The sequence below is a fragment of the Colobus angolensis genome, unplaced genomic scaffold (genome assembly GCF_000951035.1).
Source record: "Colobus angolensis palliatus isolate OR3802 unplaced genomic scaffold, Cang.pa_1.0 Scaffold97, whole genome shotgun sequence".
NCBI classification, from domain to species: domain Eukaryota; kingdom Metazoa; phylum Chordata; class Mammalia; order Primates; family Cercopithecidae; genus Colobus; species Colobus angolensis.
In genome coordinates this window covers 7,366,385-7,383,002 of record NW_012123709.1, presented here as the reverse complement: position 1 = coordinate 7,383,002, position 16,618 = coordinate 7,366,385, and the positions used below count along the sequence as shown (strand labels likewise).

At 42.7% G+C, this 16,618-nt stretch overlaps 1 protein-coding gene across 1 annotated transcript in view; it reads left to right on the top strand.

Annotated features, from left to right (window-relative positions):
• The window catches only part of RYR3 (ryanodine receptor 3), a 400,958-nt gene that overhangs the window by 322,982 nt on the left and 61,358 nt on the right, over window positions 1-16,618 (top strand). The window contains exons 67-68 of the mRNA XM_011932727.1: window positions 10,515-10,602; window positions 11,609-11,701. Coding sequence (XP_011788117.1) covers window positions 10,515-10,602; window positions 11,609-11,701 — 181 coding nt within the window. The remainder of the gene's footprint in view (window positions 1-10,514; window positions 10,603-11,608; window positions 11,702-16,618) is intronic.

Below are 16,618 nucleotides of genomic sequence, written 5' to 3'. Positions count from 1 at the left end.
CTCCCGCTTTAGCCTCCTGAGTAGCTGGGATTATGGGTGTGCGCCACCATGTCTGGCTAATTTTTTGGTATTTTAGTAGAGATGGGATTTTACCGTGTTGCCCAGGGTGGTTTCGAACTCCTGAGCTCAGGCAATCTGCCCGCCTCGGCTTCCCCAAAGTGTTGGGATTATAGGTGTGAGCCACCACGCCTGACCCTCTTTTTTTTCTTTTTTTTTTTTTTTTTAAGTTGATGGTGACTGAGGCCAGGATGGTAGCAGTGAAGGTTGCCAGACGTTATCAGATTCTTGGTCAGTTTTGAAAGTAGAACCCATGGAATTTCCAAATTGGGAATGAGAGAAAAGAGAAGAGTCAAAAATGATTCCAGGAGTTTTGCCTGAGTACATGGAAGAATGGCCTTTTCAGCAATTGAGGAAGACTGTGGATACATCAGATTTGGCCAAGGTTGGAGTGAGGTTGTTGAGGGGAGGATCAGGAGATCACTTTCAGACATGTTGAATTTAGTTGCCTATTCAGTAGAAAAGTGAAAATGTTGAATGGGTAATTGCATATAAGATCCAGAGTTCAGGGGAGAGGTCTGGTGTAGACATATGCATTTTGGAGTAATCGATACATTTAAGGACTGTGAGACTAGATGAGATAAGTAAAGGATTGAGGAAGAGACAGAAGAGTTCCTCAGTACTAAGAGGTCGGGCAGAAGAAGAGGAACAGCAAATGAGACTGAGAGGGAGAAACCAACAAGACAGGAAAGCCAACAGAATGTTGTATCCTGGGTGCCAACTTCACAAAGAGCTTCCGGAAGGAAAGAATGACCAACTGTCTCGAATGCTCCTGGTAAATAAGATGAGAACTGAGACTGGGCATTATATTAAGTAGCTCGTTAGTTATTGGTGACTTTGACAAGAGCAGTGTCTATGAAAAGTATTAAAGATAAAAAGCCTCTTTGGAACAGGTTAAAAGAATGAGAGAAAAGGACTTGGATCCAGCAATACAGGCAACTTGTTCAAGTTTTACTCTAAAGGAGAACAGAGAAATGAGACACTAGCTAGAGGCAGAAGGAGGGTGGTCAAGAGAGGAGCTGTTAACATAGGAAACTTGTCAGTTTGTTTCTTCACCAATGGGAAGGATCCAGTACAGACGGGGGCTATGATCATGTAAGAGAGAGATAATTTCTAAGACAATGACCTTGAGCAGGCAAAAGGTCAGCCTTAGGAAGTTCATCCACAGCAACAGACAGGAGGGCAGAGACTGTGGGTGCTGATATGCATGCGCGCGCGCGCGCACACACACACACACACACACACACACACACCCCTACATTTAGAGAGAGGTCTTTTGGGGTCCTTTTCTGATTGCTTTTATTTTCTCAGTGAAGTAGGAAGCAAGATCATCATTTGGGGATGAAGATGGGGAAAGGTGCTAGAGGTTTGAAGAGTAAAGAGAAGGTATGAGGTGGTTCCCAGGGAGAGTGGAAGAGTAGATGGACCAGGGAATGCAGGGTGATTACCAGGCAGCATTAAGAGATCTCTGGTCATGAATTTACAGTAAGACCCATCGGCAGGTTGTCTTTTTCTCCAGCCAAATTCAGCTGTCAGATATCAACCAAGAATAGGAAGTAAATTGCATTTCATGAGAGGTGAGGTTTTGCAAAGTGAGTATAACAAAAACAGGTTAGGGAGTTAAGGGTATATGTAAGGGGGTAATTATAAAGATTTATCATGGAATTTAAGCCGGATGAGAAGGAGGACAAAACGTAGAAAGCCTAATGTGCATGAACAGACAAAAGATCAAAGGATTTTTGGAGAGTGGGTACTAGATAGGAGGAAGGTGGTGGTCAGAGAAGTGAAATGCATGGATTTCAGATTATGGGGTTAGGGGAGGTTACAATTATTAGTAATGACCATGGGATTGCATGCTGAGGCAGGTGGAGGGCAAGACCCTTAGAGAAGAAATCAACAGACGAAAAGGCCATGGAACTGGAAAATCATAAACACATATATTGAAGTCACTGAGAATGAAGACCAGTGACATGTTGAGATGAATATTAGTGAGATATGTGCTGAAAGCATGGGTAAAGGAAGGGGAATGGCTCAAATTAGTGGACACCTTGGTATGAGATGAAATTCAAAACTGGAGACTTACGGAGATACTTCATGCTGCGTGTCTCTGTTCTGACATTTGAGCACCATTTAGAGAGGAGAGGTGGAAAACAGCACAATATAATGAACTTATCCAAACCTGCTGCTCCCTATTCTCAAGGCCTCTTCCCCCAACCTGAGTCCTTCAGGAGGGTCACCCAGAATCCTCATTCTCTCCCTATCCCTTGCCTTCAGCCCTTCACACTGACTCTATGCACCTTCCCTTCTCTCCCATCAGTCAGTCCCCTGGGGTGGTGGCCATATGCTGTGCTGGACAGGCTGTGTATCCCAGCTCACCATCATCACTCCTGTTCTACAGAACTTCAAAAGTTGAAAATCTCTAATGTCATAATTAGGAAAATTAATTCATGTCATAAGATAAATTTTAATGTAAGTCACTCTTTCCCCAATGTTCATTTGGTGCACAGAATTTAGCTGAGTCAAAATAAATAATTAAACAACAATTATATGAGAAATGTGAAGACTTGTGGGAATATAAGTCTGCAAAATCATAAAGCTATTGATAGGATGAACACAGACATTTTCATTGTATCTTATGGTATGATCCTTACCCTCTTTGTGGGTTTTGTTGCTTTTTTCCCTGCAACCAAATATATGTCAGTTGTCCAAGTCCATTCTCCAGTTCTCCAGCACCAATTGGGTATCCAACAATCCAATTTAATTCTGACAGTAACTATGCAGAGTTAGTGCAGATCCCACAGGTTAAGGGCTCAGTTCTGCAAGACTGTTCCACTTCAGACACCAGCCACAAATGAGTTGCCCAGGCTACTCACACTTCTGCCCAGTGAACTGCAAATCCCATGGTTCTCATGACCTGGTTTGATAATTCACTCAAGTCTGATAATTCACTGGAATAGCTTATAGAACTCAGGAAAGCACATTAACAATTACAGGCTTGTTAGAAAAGAATCAACTCACGAACATTCAAATGAAAGAGACGCATAGGGAAATGTATGGGCGTAGGGGAGTGCAGGACCTCTGTGTCCACCCTGGCACACACCACCCTCCCAACCCATCGATGTGTTTACCAACCTGTAGGCTCCCTGCATCTCATTGTACGAGCTTTTATGTAAGTTTCATTGATAAATCATTGGCCATTGGTGATTGAGATTGAACTCAATCTTCAGCACCTCCTCTCTCCCCAGAGGTAGGGAGTGAGGCTGAAAGTTCCAACCACCTAACCATGTGCTTGGTCTTTCTAGCAACCAGCGCCATCCTGAAGCTACCTAGCCCTTCCCCACTTGAGGGTCACTTCATTAGCATAAACCCAGGTATGGTCAAAGGTGCTCGTTATATATAACAAAAGAAACTCCTATTACTCAGGAAATCCCATGAGTTCTAGTAGCTCTGTGCCAGGAAACAGAGGCAAAGACTAATACATATTTTTATTATACTATACCCTTCTGAAATTTAAAACCCTAAAATACAAATTTGAAAATGTTTTATTTTAAGGTACCCATTATAGATATTGAAGGGATGCAGAAATATTTGGGGGAACATTGGTAACTTTTGAGTGGTAACCCATTCTGCCACGGGCAAGAAATGGGCCTGGATATACTCATTTTAGCATTTATTTTAATTTATTTTATGAGGCAAATTGTACTTACTATTTAAAATAACCTAATTAAGATTACTTATATTTAACATTCCAATAGAAACACTTTACAACACCTTACACACACACACACATACACTGTCTCTCTCTCTCTCTCTCTCTTTCTCTTTCTCTGTCTCTTTCTCTCTCCATATATATATATATACATATAAAATCTTTTCTTTCCTTACCTATCTATGGGAAATTGTAGTCATTTTCACACACAAAAGAAACCCTGCTTTTTTGAGGGTCATTTTAGTCATTTCCCCATCATAATAATGTTAGCAGTGTAGAGAAGGAAATTGCCAGAGTTTGAAGTGAAAAATAAAAGTAGAGTAAAGTTGCTCCTGGAATAGCTCTTTAATTGCATTTGTCACTATTGACGATCAAGACTCAAGACAGAGTACGTTATACTTATGCAGTGTTTGACAGTTGCTAAAAATGGCAATGTCAGAGAGTCTTTGAGATCATCATTAATTCATTCATCCCCACTTTTCAATCTGTTCTTCCCTGAGCATCACAGTCATATGAGCCGTGCTGAGAAATACAGCCTTCCAACATGAGTGCCTTTACTTTCTTCAGGTCCTCTCTTCATCCAAAACATTAGCTGGCTTTGAATTACGGAATCGTGGCCTTGGCAGGGTTGTTAGCGGTCACCTCATCTTACCTCCCAGTGGATGGAGAAATACCCCTTCCTTTTTCCTATCGTGACTTTCTGCCTCTGGTTATTGGGAAAAGTGGAGGGCAAAAGACGACAGGGACAGCACTGCCATGCATGCAGTCCCATTCTGGTTTCAGACGGTTCAAACCATGTGAGCTCAGAGGATAAATCCTACCTATCAGCTCTGATTTTACTCTCCAGAACCACACAAAATTACTGTAATCCCCTGTGGCAGCTCTTTAAATATGTAACAGAGCCATCTTGGGCTTTCCTCTTCCCTGCTTTTTCTTGTCATATTAAACCTCTGTGCTCTTTTCTGCCCTGCCACAGCAGTGTGTAAAGTTTCTTTGGTGTCTGGAATACTCTTCTGAAGAACGGCTTCTGTTGATCAGTGTCCAACCTGAAGTTGACCCAGAATAAGCAAGAACCAGTTGTGTACTCAGTGCGGGGCACGTAAGTGCTTCGCTTCCTTATGCGAGGAGATAAAAGTCAAGATGTATTAAACAAGTCTCTCTTTCTCTCTCTCTGTCTCTTTTTTTTTTTTTTTTTTTTTAGAGTCTCACTCTGTTGCCCAGGCTGGAGTGCAGTGGCATGATCTTGGCTCACTGTAACCTCTGCCTCCCAGGTTCAAGTGATTCTCCTGCTTTAGCGTCCTGAGTAGCTGGGACTCCAGGTACACGCCACCACACCTGGATAATTTTTCTGTATTTTTAGTAGAGACAGGGTTTCACCATGTTGGTCAGGCTGGTCTTAAACTCCTGACCTCAGGTGATCCGCCTGCCTCTGCCTCCCAAAGTGCTGGAATTACAGGAGTGAGCCACCGCACCTGGCCTAAACAAGTCTCTCTTTCTAAAAGGCAATCAGCCTTCCTAGGCCCCTTCCTGGGAGTCAGAAATATTTGGAACTTAGCACTGAACTTTAAATAGTGAGATTTTTGGTGAAAACCTCTCTCTCAAACTGTTGAAGGGAGTTAGAGTAAATCCCATGCAGCAGCTACCTCAGGCTTGGTCCTCTGGGGGAGGCTTTGGAACAAAGCTGAAAAAAGCTCTTACCTCCAAAGTAGACATGCTGACTGTGAACACAGGAGCATGGCTTTATTTTCTTTCAAAACCTGATCATTTGTCCGTTGTTTTTGTTTTGTTTTGTTTTTGTTTGTTGGTTTGTTTGTCTTTTTGGGACAAAGTCTCGCTCTGTCGCCCAGGCTGGAGTGCAGCGGCGCCATCTCGGCTCACTGCAACCTCCACCTCCCGGGTTCAAGTGATTCTCCTGCCTCAGCCTCCCTAGTAGCTGGGATTACAGTCATGCGTCACTACACCTGGCTAATTTTGTATTTTTAGTAGAGACGGGGTTTCGCCATGTTGCTCAGGCTGGTCTTGAAGTCCTGACCTCAGGTGATCCCCCCGCCTCGGCCTCCCAAAGTGCTGGGATTACAGGCATGAGCCACTGCACCCGGCCCCATTTGTCTTTTTGAAAATGAAAGTCTAAGTCTCCATACTCCTGCCACCATCCAGGATTCTGTTCCTATGCTTCTTGTTTTTTTCTGCGACTATGCTCAGTTATTTCATCCACTTGGGTTGCTGCTCCTCCTTTGGTTGTTGTTATACAGTTAAGGGGTACAAGTACAGTTTTGTTACATAGATACATTGCTTAGTGGCAAAGTCTGGACTTGTAGTGTAACCATCACCCAATACGAAAACCTCTCTGGAAAATAGTATGGAAATTTCTCAAAGAACTAAAAATAGAACTACTATTCAATCCAGCAGTCTCACTGCTAGATATCTACCCAAAGGAAAAGAAATCATTATATCAAGTAGATACTTGCACTCATATGTTTATTGCAGCACTATTCACAACAGCAGAGAGACGATATTAACCCAAGCATCCATCAGTGGATGCCTGCATTTAAAAAAAAGTGGGATACACATACACACACACAGTGGAATACTGTTTAGTGATTAAAAAGAATGAAAGCGTGTCTTTTGTAGTAATGTGGATGGATTGGAAGCCGTTATCTTAAATGAGACAACTCAGAAACAGAAAGTCAAATACCACATGTTCTCACTTAGTGGGAGCTGAATAATGTGTCCACATGGGCATAGAGTGTAGAATAACAGACAGTGGAGATTCAGAAGGGTTGGATGGAGCTGAGGGATGAGAAATTACTTAATGAGGACAATGTACCTTATTCGAGTGATATGGCAGAATCTCTGACAGTTACCTCTCAACCCAGCCTTCTTCTCTGCCTACAGCCTTGAGTTTTCCAATTGCCTTTTGGCAAGCAGTGCAGATGTTAAAAGAGACCCACAGATCCACTAGGTATCTACAAGAAAATCAAGCGACTAAATATTGACAGAGATGGTGAATCCCACAGGAGACTGGGATCAAGCAGGAGAAGCACCTTGTTGCATTAAATTGGGGGCAGAGAGGGCATGAGTGAATATGAAAAGCTGGGTCAGGATCTTCCGTTCTCCCACAAATACCTTCCTTGACTTGCGTGCCTAGGGGAAAACCTTTAATGGAGATGTTTTTCATTGCACTTATCACTCTGAACTTGAAGAAAGAACCTCAGTAGAGATAAAGAGCAAATATCTGCCTCTTAGAAGAGGGGTGGCCAAAGAAAAATACGTTCAGCTGAAACTGCATTCTCACACGAAGGCAACAAGATGAAAATCCTCTTCCTTCTCCCACCAGGAAACCATACGCTCTTGCTCCTCACAGTCCCTGTGGCTGTGCTTTTCCTTGGCTAGATAAGATATGACCCTCACCTTTTCCCACTGAAGGTGTCTCGAAAACCTATGAAGCTCATTTAAACCAAAACACTAAGGAATGAACAGCTGGTAGTTCTGATAAAATTTGACATTTGACCTGAAAAATCAATGGAAAAGAAATCAGAAAGCGTTGCCAACTTCAAGCCTCAAGTTTGAATTGCATTTGGCTGCTTATAATGGAGAATTGGCTATAGTGGCGTAAACAAATGAGAAATTTAATCTCACACAGAAAAGAAGTCCAAAGATAGCTCAGCTAGGGCCAGTATTGTTCCTCGTTAGAAAGCCTCATTCCTTTGTCTTTATTTATTTATTTATTTATTTATTTATTTATTTTTTTGAGACTGAGTCTTGCTCTGTGGCCCAGGCTAGAGTGCAATGGCACAATCTGGGTGCTCACTGCAACCTCTGCCTCCTGGGCTCAAGCGACTCTCCTGCCTCAGCCTCCTGAGTAGCTGGGATTACAGGTGCCCACCACGTTGCCCAGCTAATTTTTGTATTTTTTTTTTTTTTAGTAGAGACAGGGTTTCACCACATTGGCCAGGCTGGTCTCGAACTCCTGACCTCAAGTAATCCACCCGCCTCGGCCTCTCAAAGTGCTGGGATTACAGGTGTGAGCCACCGTGCCCAGCCTCATTCCTTTGTCTTTATATCCTCAACATTGCCTTCCATCTTTGAAGTTACTTTATGATATAAGCCAATTAAGAGTTCCATCCATCATATTTTCATTCCAGACAGGAAGTAGGAAATCAACAGGAGAAAGGCAAAAAGGCACCTTCAGCTAGCTGATCCCTTCTTAGAGATTTATTTCCAGGAGGCCCATCCAACAACTTCTGCATTCATCGTATTGATCAGAACTTAGTTACTTGCTGTAGCTCAAGGGAAGCTGGGTAATGTGATCTTTAGCAGGGCACAGTGCCACCCTGAACAAAATGGAGTTTGTTACTATGGAAGAAGAGGAGAATGAGTATTGGGCAGACAACCAGTAATGCCAGCTATATAAAGGAGAGGCTGCTTGAATCTGAAAACAAGAGAGATTAGATAAGAATGTCCCTGAGGCTGGAACCAAGGGCAGTAAGGAGTTCAGGAGATAAGAGAAGGATCCCAAAGTGATCTTGGCCTCATGAGTCTTTATATTTCTTAGCCTGGTGCTCCTCACGAATGGGTAGGAGGTACAGGCTACCCACAATTCAGTCTGATGTCCTAGGGCTTAGGGAACTGGCTTTTGGTAGCTGTTACCCTACATGGGGCAAGAGGCATCAGGTTTTTCAGACCATTTTGAGACGCAAATATTTTTACCTTAAGAAAGACAATAGTGGCCGGGCGCGGTGGCTCAAGCCTGTAATCCCAGCACTTTGGGAGGCCGAGACGGGCGGATCACGAGGTCAGGAGATCGAGACCATCCTGACTAACACGGTGAAACCCCATCTCTACTAAAAAATACAAAAAAACTAGCCGGGCGAGGTGGCGGGCGCCTGTAGTCCCAGGTACTTGGGAGGCTGAGGCAGGAGAATGGCGTAAACCCAGGGGGGCGGAGCTTGCAGTGAGCTGAGATCCGGCCACTGCACTCCAGCCCGGGCGACAGAGCAAGACTCCGTCTCAGAAAAAAAAAGAAAGACAATAGTTTAACTTGTGTCACTCTGATATTGTGATATAATAAATACGTATTTGTTCTTCATCCCTGCTTCCTGGCACAGAGCTCCTAAAACTCATGGAATTTCCTGAGGGAAAGGGGTGAAAGGAGTATCTTTTGTTATTCATAATAAGCCCCTTTCGACCATACCTGAGTTTATTCTAATGAGGTGACTCTTGGAGAATGGAGACTGGCTGCCAGATGTACCAACTCTGCAGTTAGAGGGTTGGGACTTTGAGCCCTACCACCATTTACCCTCCCCTAACCTCTGGGGAGAGGAGAGGGGCTGCATAATGAGTTTAATAACCAGTGGCCAGTGGTTTCACCAATCATGCCTAGATAATGGAGCCACCACAGAACAAAATCCTAAGCTATGGGGTTTGGAGATGTCCATGTTGCTGAACACACGAAGGTACTGGAAAGGTGGTGTATCTGGAGAAGGCATGAAAGCTCCCTGCCTCTTCCCGCATACCTTGCCCTATGCATTTCTTTCATTCGGCTATTCCTTGGTTGTGTCCTTTATAATAAACTGGTAATAGTAAATCCAGTATTTTCCTGAGTTCTATGAGCTGCTCTAGCAAATTATTGAACCCAGTGAACGGGTTGGTTGTAGCCAATTGGTCAGAAGTACAGGTCATAACCTGGGACTTGAGACCGGCATCTGAAGTGAGGGGCAGGCTTGTGGGTCTGAGCTCTTAACCTGTGGGGTCTGCACGAACTCCAGGTAGTTAGTGTCATATTTGAAGTGTAGGTCATTCAGTCAGTGTCTGAAGAGTTGAAGAGTTGTTTTATGTGAGAAAAACCCCACATGTTTGTTATCAGAAGTGCTGAGCAGAGAAACAGTGGGGGTTTTTTTGTTTGTTTGTTTGTTTTGTTTCAGTTAGTTTCATGTCTCTGTAGACATTTGAAAATGGCAACTTTACCCAGCCCTTGGAAGTATAATTTAATTTGAATATGTAAGCTACTTCACTGCAAGACAGCTTATAGAAACAACTGAATTCCTGAAACTGCAGTTCAGCCTTCTTGGTGCTACTGCAAAATTTCTTAGCTAGTCTATTTTTTTTTTATGAATAATGCTTATTTATAGGGAATCTTCAAACCATTTTAGAGGGCATAGATGAGGATAATTGATCTCTGCTTATACATTCTAAATCACAGTGAAAAACATATTATCTTACAAAATTTCATTGATAAAACTGGCTTTAAAGGAAAAGGGGTGGGGCGTGAACTGTTGAGAGTGCTCAGAATTTGAGGTTTGACGATGACAAATGTCAAGGACAAGGTTAGATGTCATAGCGACCAAAACTTGCCTACCTTTGCTAGCCTTATGTATTAAGGGAAGCATCTCCCAAAATTTAGAGCTTAACCTTAATCTACTAATCAGTTTAAAGAAAAAACATAACCTACTTTTGACCGTTTTGAAGTGTTGATATCTGACATCAGTTTGCTAAGGTAATTCTTGAATCCTTTGGCAAATGGAAATAATTATCATAGATCCTTCAAGAAATCTACTGTAATTATGTGCCTATATCTAAATGTTTAAGGAATATATTGCTATTTAGTCTACCTGATTATTGTTTTCATATGAGAATGCAGTTTGATCTGGATAAATGCTTGTCGCCAAGTGTTGGTATAATTTTTAGGGTGTGAATACTTTAATCCCTACTGATTTTCAAATGCCTATTCATTTACTTTTGGACCCAGATCTAACTGGCTGAAAAGCCCTGATGCTGATTCTGACCAGCTCTTCCGCATGGTGGCAGAAGTCTTCATCCTGTGGTGTAAATCTCACGTAAGAAGAACACATTTGGGCCCTGGGTTTAGAATGGCTGTGAACGCTGCAGACCTTGGAAAACTGTTGATGATAAAAAGTCAAACGCTGTAAAATATTTGAAGAGATGTATTCTGAGCCACATGTGAGGACCATGACCCATGACCCTGCCTCAGGAGGTCCTGAGAACATGCGCCCAAGGTGGTTGGGTTACAGCTTGACTTTATACACTTCAGCGGGACAGAAGTTACTGACAGAGGTGTAAATCAATAAATGTAAAGTATACCTTGGTTTAGCCCGGAAAGGCAAGACATTTTAACAGGGGTAGGTAGTGGGCGTCCGGGTCATAGGTGGATTCAAAGATTTTCTGATTGACAGTTGTCAATCGGAAAGAGTTATTATCTAAAAACCTGGAATCAATAGAAACAGTATCTGAGTTAAGACAAAGGATCGTGGAGACCAACATTCTTATTACGTAGATGAAGTCTCCTACGTGGCCACCCATAGAGACAACAGCTGACAAATGTGTCATATTCAGACATTTCAAAGGTGCTAGGCTCTCGTTTAATCTCTTGAAGATCAGGAAAAGACCTGGAAAGGGAAGGGGATCCTCTACAGAATGTGATTTTTCCCCACAGGAGAGACAGCTTTGCAGAGCCCTTTCAAAATATGTCAAATAAATATATTTTGGGGTAAAATATTTTTACTTCCTTCAGGGTCTGCTCTCTGTCTTGTGATGCTATACTAGAGTCAGGTTGGAATTTGGTGTCTTATTGCTACCAAGAGTGTTCTGTCAGTCTTAAGATCTCTATTTTAATGTTAATGCTGGTCATATGCCTAAACTCTAAAAGGGAGAGGGTATAATGAGACATGCCTGACCCCCTCTTCCCGTCATGGATGAATTAGTTTTTCAAGTGTCTTTGGCTGAGAGGAGGGGTCTATTCAATTACATGGGGAGCTTAGAATCTTATTTTTGGTTTACAGAACTTTCTTGTAATGTTTGCTTTTTCAATTCTTTCCCACTTAGAACTTCAAGAGGGAAGAGCAAAATTTTGTGATTCAGAATGAAATTAATAATTTGGCATTTTTAACTGGAGACAGCAAAAGCAAGATGTCAAAAGTAAGTCCTTAGAAATCAATTCCCAAAACTCTTCAACCTTAACCTCAGCCATGACTTGGATATATTTCATATTTTCTGGGGATTAACACTGTACTGCATTTAGGTCAAACTACATAACCAACAGTCTCTGCTGCTGTTTCTTTGAGAACGAACCAGAAGAAACTGCTCTCAAATAAGCGTGGTCATCACATTTTATGAATAAATAGCTGCTTGTATGTCAAAAAGCTTGTTTCAAGACTTGCCTAAGGTATTTGAGAGGCCTCCAAAATAAAAGCTGCTGTTAGTGGTTTTAAAATAGAACTACTTCCTGTGTAGTGGGGATACAGAAATACACATGCCTAGAGCCACCTTTTGATAGCTAGGAAAAAATTACCTTGCTTTGTAGATTTTGACAGCACGTACTCTTACATCATGCTTGTTTTCCTCCTATCTGTAATATTCAATACCTGTTGTATTTCAGCTGTGTTGATCTCTTAATCCCTTCTGTTTCTTTTTCGTGACAGTTGCACTCAGAAAGCCAAACATGTGTCCATTTCCTTAAGGAAACGTTTGAGAAAGGGCATATCAGACATCTGTCTGAAGATAGAGTAACCTAGAGAGAGGAGCATAGCAGGCATACAGGCGGCACAAGTTAGCCTCCCAGCTCCTCTTACATCAGCTCTGCACACTGAGGCTTCTTTATTTTGATTTAAGAGACTTCTCAGACATACTCCAAGTGTACATTCAAAATCGAAGCCTACTTAAATGTGATTTTTCTTACCCTTGACTCCATATCCTTGAGAAATGTGCCTCAGTGAGGGTTGATTTTATATGTCAAGTATGAGTGACATGTAATACCTGAGATGTGCATCTCTCTCATTGCTGGTACAGTGCTGCCTTTGAGGAACATCAAAGTGGAGTGTGCATGGGGACCCTCAGAAGTAAAAGTCAGCTCTGGAAAGATGAGAATCATGGGTTTGTAACAAAGCCCTTGGGCATCTTTCCAAATAACCATTTGGGATGGAGGTCTCATATATAAGCTGCAGACAGGGGGCTGGTATGACACCAAAAACAAAAACTTGAGCACCTGGAGCTCCAGCAAGCATAGGTAACTCTGGTCAGTTGCAATCAGTCTGAGCTTTCTGTTGCTTTTATTTGTGTTGGCACATTTCTTCCAACATGCAGAAGTTGACTGTTAGAATTTATAATATACTCTATGCACTTCTAGTATGCATTGCTTGATAAAGTTTGACAAAATTACGTACATACAAAGTAGAGCAATCATCTTCATGAGGAATCTTTGCTGCAGAGGGATCCTTTCTACTTTAGTTTTACTTGATTTTCCAAAATTCATTTTGCATTTGTCTTTTGGTAAACACATCTACTGTCATATGATGTAGATGAGGTTGGGTTTTTTCACCTCCACCTTTCTGGGACAGCTGGCTTATCTTAAGTTGCCTCTGCAGGTCTTCTTACAGTTATCACAGCCTCTTCTTTAGACTCACCTACCTACAGAAAGTCAATAAATCCCAGACAGATTCCATACTATCTTTTTTTTAAAATTTTTTGAGATGGAGTCTCACTCTGTTGCCCAGCTGGAGTGCAGTGGCATGATCTCAGCTCTCTGTGACCTCCGCCTCCCAGATTCAAGCAATTCTCCTGCCTCAGCCTCCCAAATAGCTGGAGCTACAGGCACATGTCACCACACCCGGCTAATTTTTGTATTTTTAGTAGAGATGTGGAGTTTCGCCGTATTGGCCAGGCTGGTCTCGAACGCCTGACCTCGAGTGATCCACCTGCCTCGTCCTCCCAGAGTGCTGGGATTACAGGCGTGAGCCACAGCTCCTGGCCCGATCTTCAAATTGGGGTAGATTCAATGGCTCAGGACTAAACTAGCTAGCATCCATTGGGATTGTCAGGGAACGATCACAAAGCAATGGAAATGACTCTGATACCAGGACTTGGATCCTGGATGAGCAGAAATGGCAAAGACATCTCAAACCTCTGGTAATGAATGAATGCTCAAGGTCCTTGGGTTTACATTTGGAGAAAGATGAGGTAACAGAAAATGGCATTTCAAAACCCACCTACTAACAAACTAACCTGACATTGTGTTCATTCACATCACCGAATGAGGAAAAGGGGGTGTTTGTTTCTTGACAAAGGATGGTCATTTGCAGAAGGTGGGCCTCTTCCTTGCTGGTCCGGTTAGTCTGTAGAGGCAAAGTCTTTTGTTTCATTTCTATTGTTGTCATATGCCAGTTATTTCTGATCCACATGGGATAGGGTCAAAATGACAATGTAATGAATGGAAGAAAGGACACTCCCTAGATATTGAATAATATTTGCCATGGTCCTCAGGGTAACAAGTGTTCATGTTGTTCCTGTTGCCTGAGTTGAGACACAGTGTAGTGGTAAATACACCAGAACGTGAAAGGAAGCTAAGTCTTCCCCCAGCCCAGCTGTTGGCTGGAGCTACACCTTGCATCATTCACTTAACTCCTCTGGGTCCCAATTTTCCAATCTGCAGAATGGGGTTGAGCTCACTACCTGACTTCTCCCAGCTCTACTAAGATGTTCTGATTTAAAGTCAGTTGCAACAGTATCTCTAGGATAGAATAATATTTGAGAAATGTAGTGCATTATTTCACACAAAGAGATACCATGCCTCCAATAAGCAGTAACTCATAGCCATTTCTGGTATATTTTGGATGTGGAACTACATACTGAGGGGTTAGGGGAGGAGTATTCTTCCTCATCAGTTGACTCCCTATTGCGTCTGCCTTCCCGCGATTAGGCGTTCTCTCTACTACCTGATCTGAACAGTGACCTGTATTTGCTTTTATCTCCACTCTTAACTGAATTCTGGTGTTGTAAACATGAAGTTAGCCTCAGTGCATATGGCAGGCTTTGTGGAGCTATGTGTATGTGAATGCCCTATGCCACACACACCACATATGCCATTGCGAATGGAAAGGCAGTGGAGAAAATATACAGTGAGCCACGCTGTTACTACTTGATGAGTCGAAGGTTAGTTCGAAGATAACGTTGTTTTTCTGGGGCAGTCAAAGCAGATTTTGCTTGTGAGAGCTCATTGTATATTTTGTGTATGTAACACCGGTTTGCGAATGTATGTTACGCTAAATGTAACTAAGCTGAGCAGGTGTTTTTTGTTTGGTTTTGAAATTTTTTTTGTTTCTGGAAAAATGACAGCAGCTTCCTCGGAAGGGAATGGTAAGTTAGAATGTGTTCAGCCCAAGAAATGCCAGTTCCTTGACCAAGGTTATAAACAATAAAATAAAAAAAAGTGTCATGATGCAGGAAATATTAGAGTGCTGTATAGTTCAGAGCCACTCCACTGCGTGAAGCATGATTTCAGTGGATCGAAAAAGGACAGGAAATACTTTAGAAGCTATCTTTGAGTTTTTCAAGGGCATTCACACGAGTTTTCTTGCTCATTCTCCCTCTTTCATTCCCTCCCCTACCACTTTTCTCTCTTTTTTTTTTTTGAGATGGAGTCTCACTCTGTCGCCCAGGGTGGAGTGCAGTGGCGCGATCTCGGCTCACTGCAAGCTCCGCCTCCCGGGTTCACGCCATTCTCCTGCCTCAGCCTCTGGAGTAGCTGGGACTGCAGGTGCCCGCCACCACGCCCGGCTAATTTTTTGTATTTTTAGTAGAGATGGGGTTTCACCGTATTAGCCAGGATGGTCTCAATCTCCTGACCTCATGATCCACCCACCTCGGCCTTTCAAAGTGCTGGGATTACAGGCATGAGCCACGGCTCCCGGCCTTCCCTTTTGTTTTTATTCCCTTTGTTCTTGCACTTCTGCTGTGTACTCACAGGCATGTGTGTATACTCCGTCTCTCTCTCTCATAAATGTGCACACGGGAACGCACACTCATCCTCTTCCTCTCCCCTCCCCCGCCATTTCACCCTTCCCCTTTTCTCCCCTCTTCCCCTCCCTTCTCTCCACCTCTGCCTCTTTCCACCATTTCTTCCTTCTCTCCTGCCCTCCTCTCACTCTGTCTCTTGCTTCTTATTCTCAGACTGACTGACAGAAAGTCTTCTTTTCCTCTGTCTAATGTTGGGTTGACTTGTCGTTGCTTCAATTACCTTCTCAGTGGGACAAGAGCTTCCCATGGCCCGGGCTTGCCTTGTTCAGAATTCTGCCTGACACCAGCTCTCCCTGTGCCGTCCCCTTGTGATGTGTCCCCAGAGTCACTTACCCCACAAAAGCCTGTGTCTGTCTTTTAAGTTCTACACACAAAATCAACTGTCTGATTATAAGCTAACTACTGGTGGTAGTTTATGATGTAAGCGTGGGGAGATGAAACGATTTTGAAGGTATAGGAATCTGTAAATTCCTATTAAGAAAATGAAACATGGGCCGGTGTGGTGGCTCATACCTGTAATCCCAGTACTTTAGGAAGCTAAGGACGGAGGATCACTTGAGGCCAAGAGTTCAGTAAGAGCCTGGGCAACATAGTGAAACCCTGTCTCTTAAGAAAAAAAAAAAAAGAAAGAAAGTGAAAGAAAATAAAATGTTTCCACCACCAATTTTTTAAAAGCATTTCATTAGAAAATTGCAATGAGTTAACTAATCTTAGCAATATGTGACAGAACAAATAAAATTAGAATCTGTAGCCTCAACCAAAGGTATGTTTAAAGGTTGTAGCACAAGAAGGGAAATGCTGCATCTTTTAGGTTTTTTGGTGATCATGAATTACTTTGGATATTCCTAGAGTACTTTCTGTTAATAAATCTTCCTTTTTCCTTTTTTTTTTTTTTAAAGACACGGTGTCCCTCTGTTGCCCAGTCTGGAGTGCAGTGGTGTGATCGTAGCTCACTGTAACCTCGAACTCTTGAGCTCAAGTGGTCCTCCTGCCTCAGCATCCCTAGTAGCTGGGACTATAGCACACACCACCACACCCAGCTGA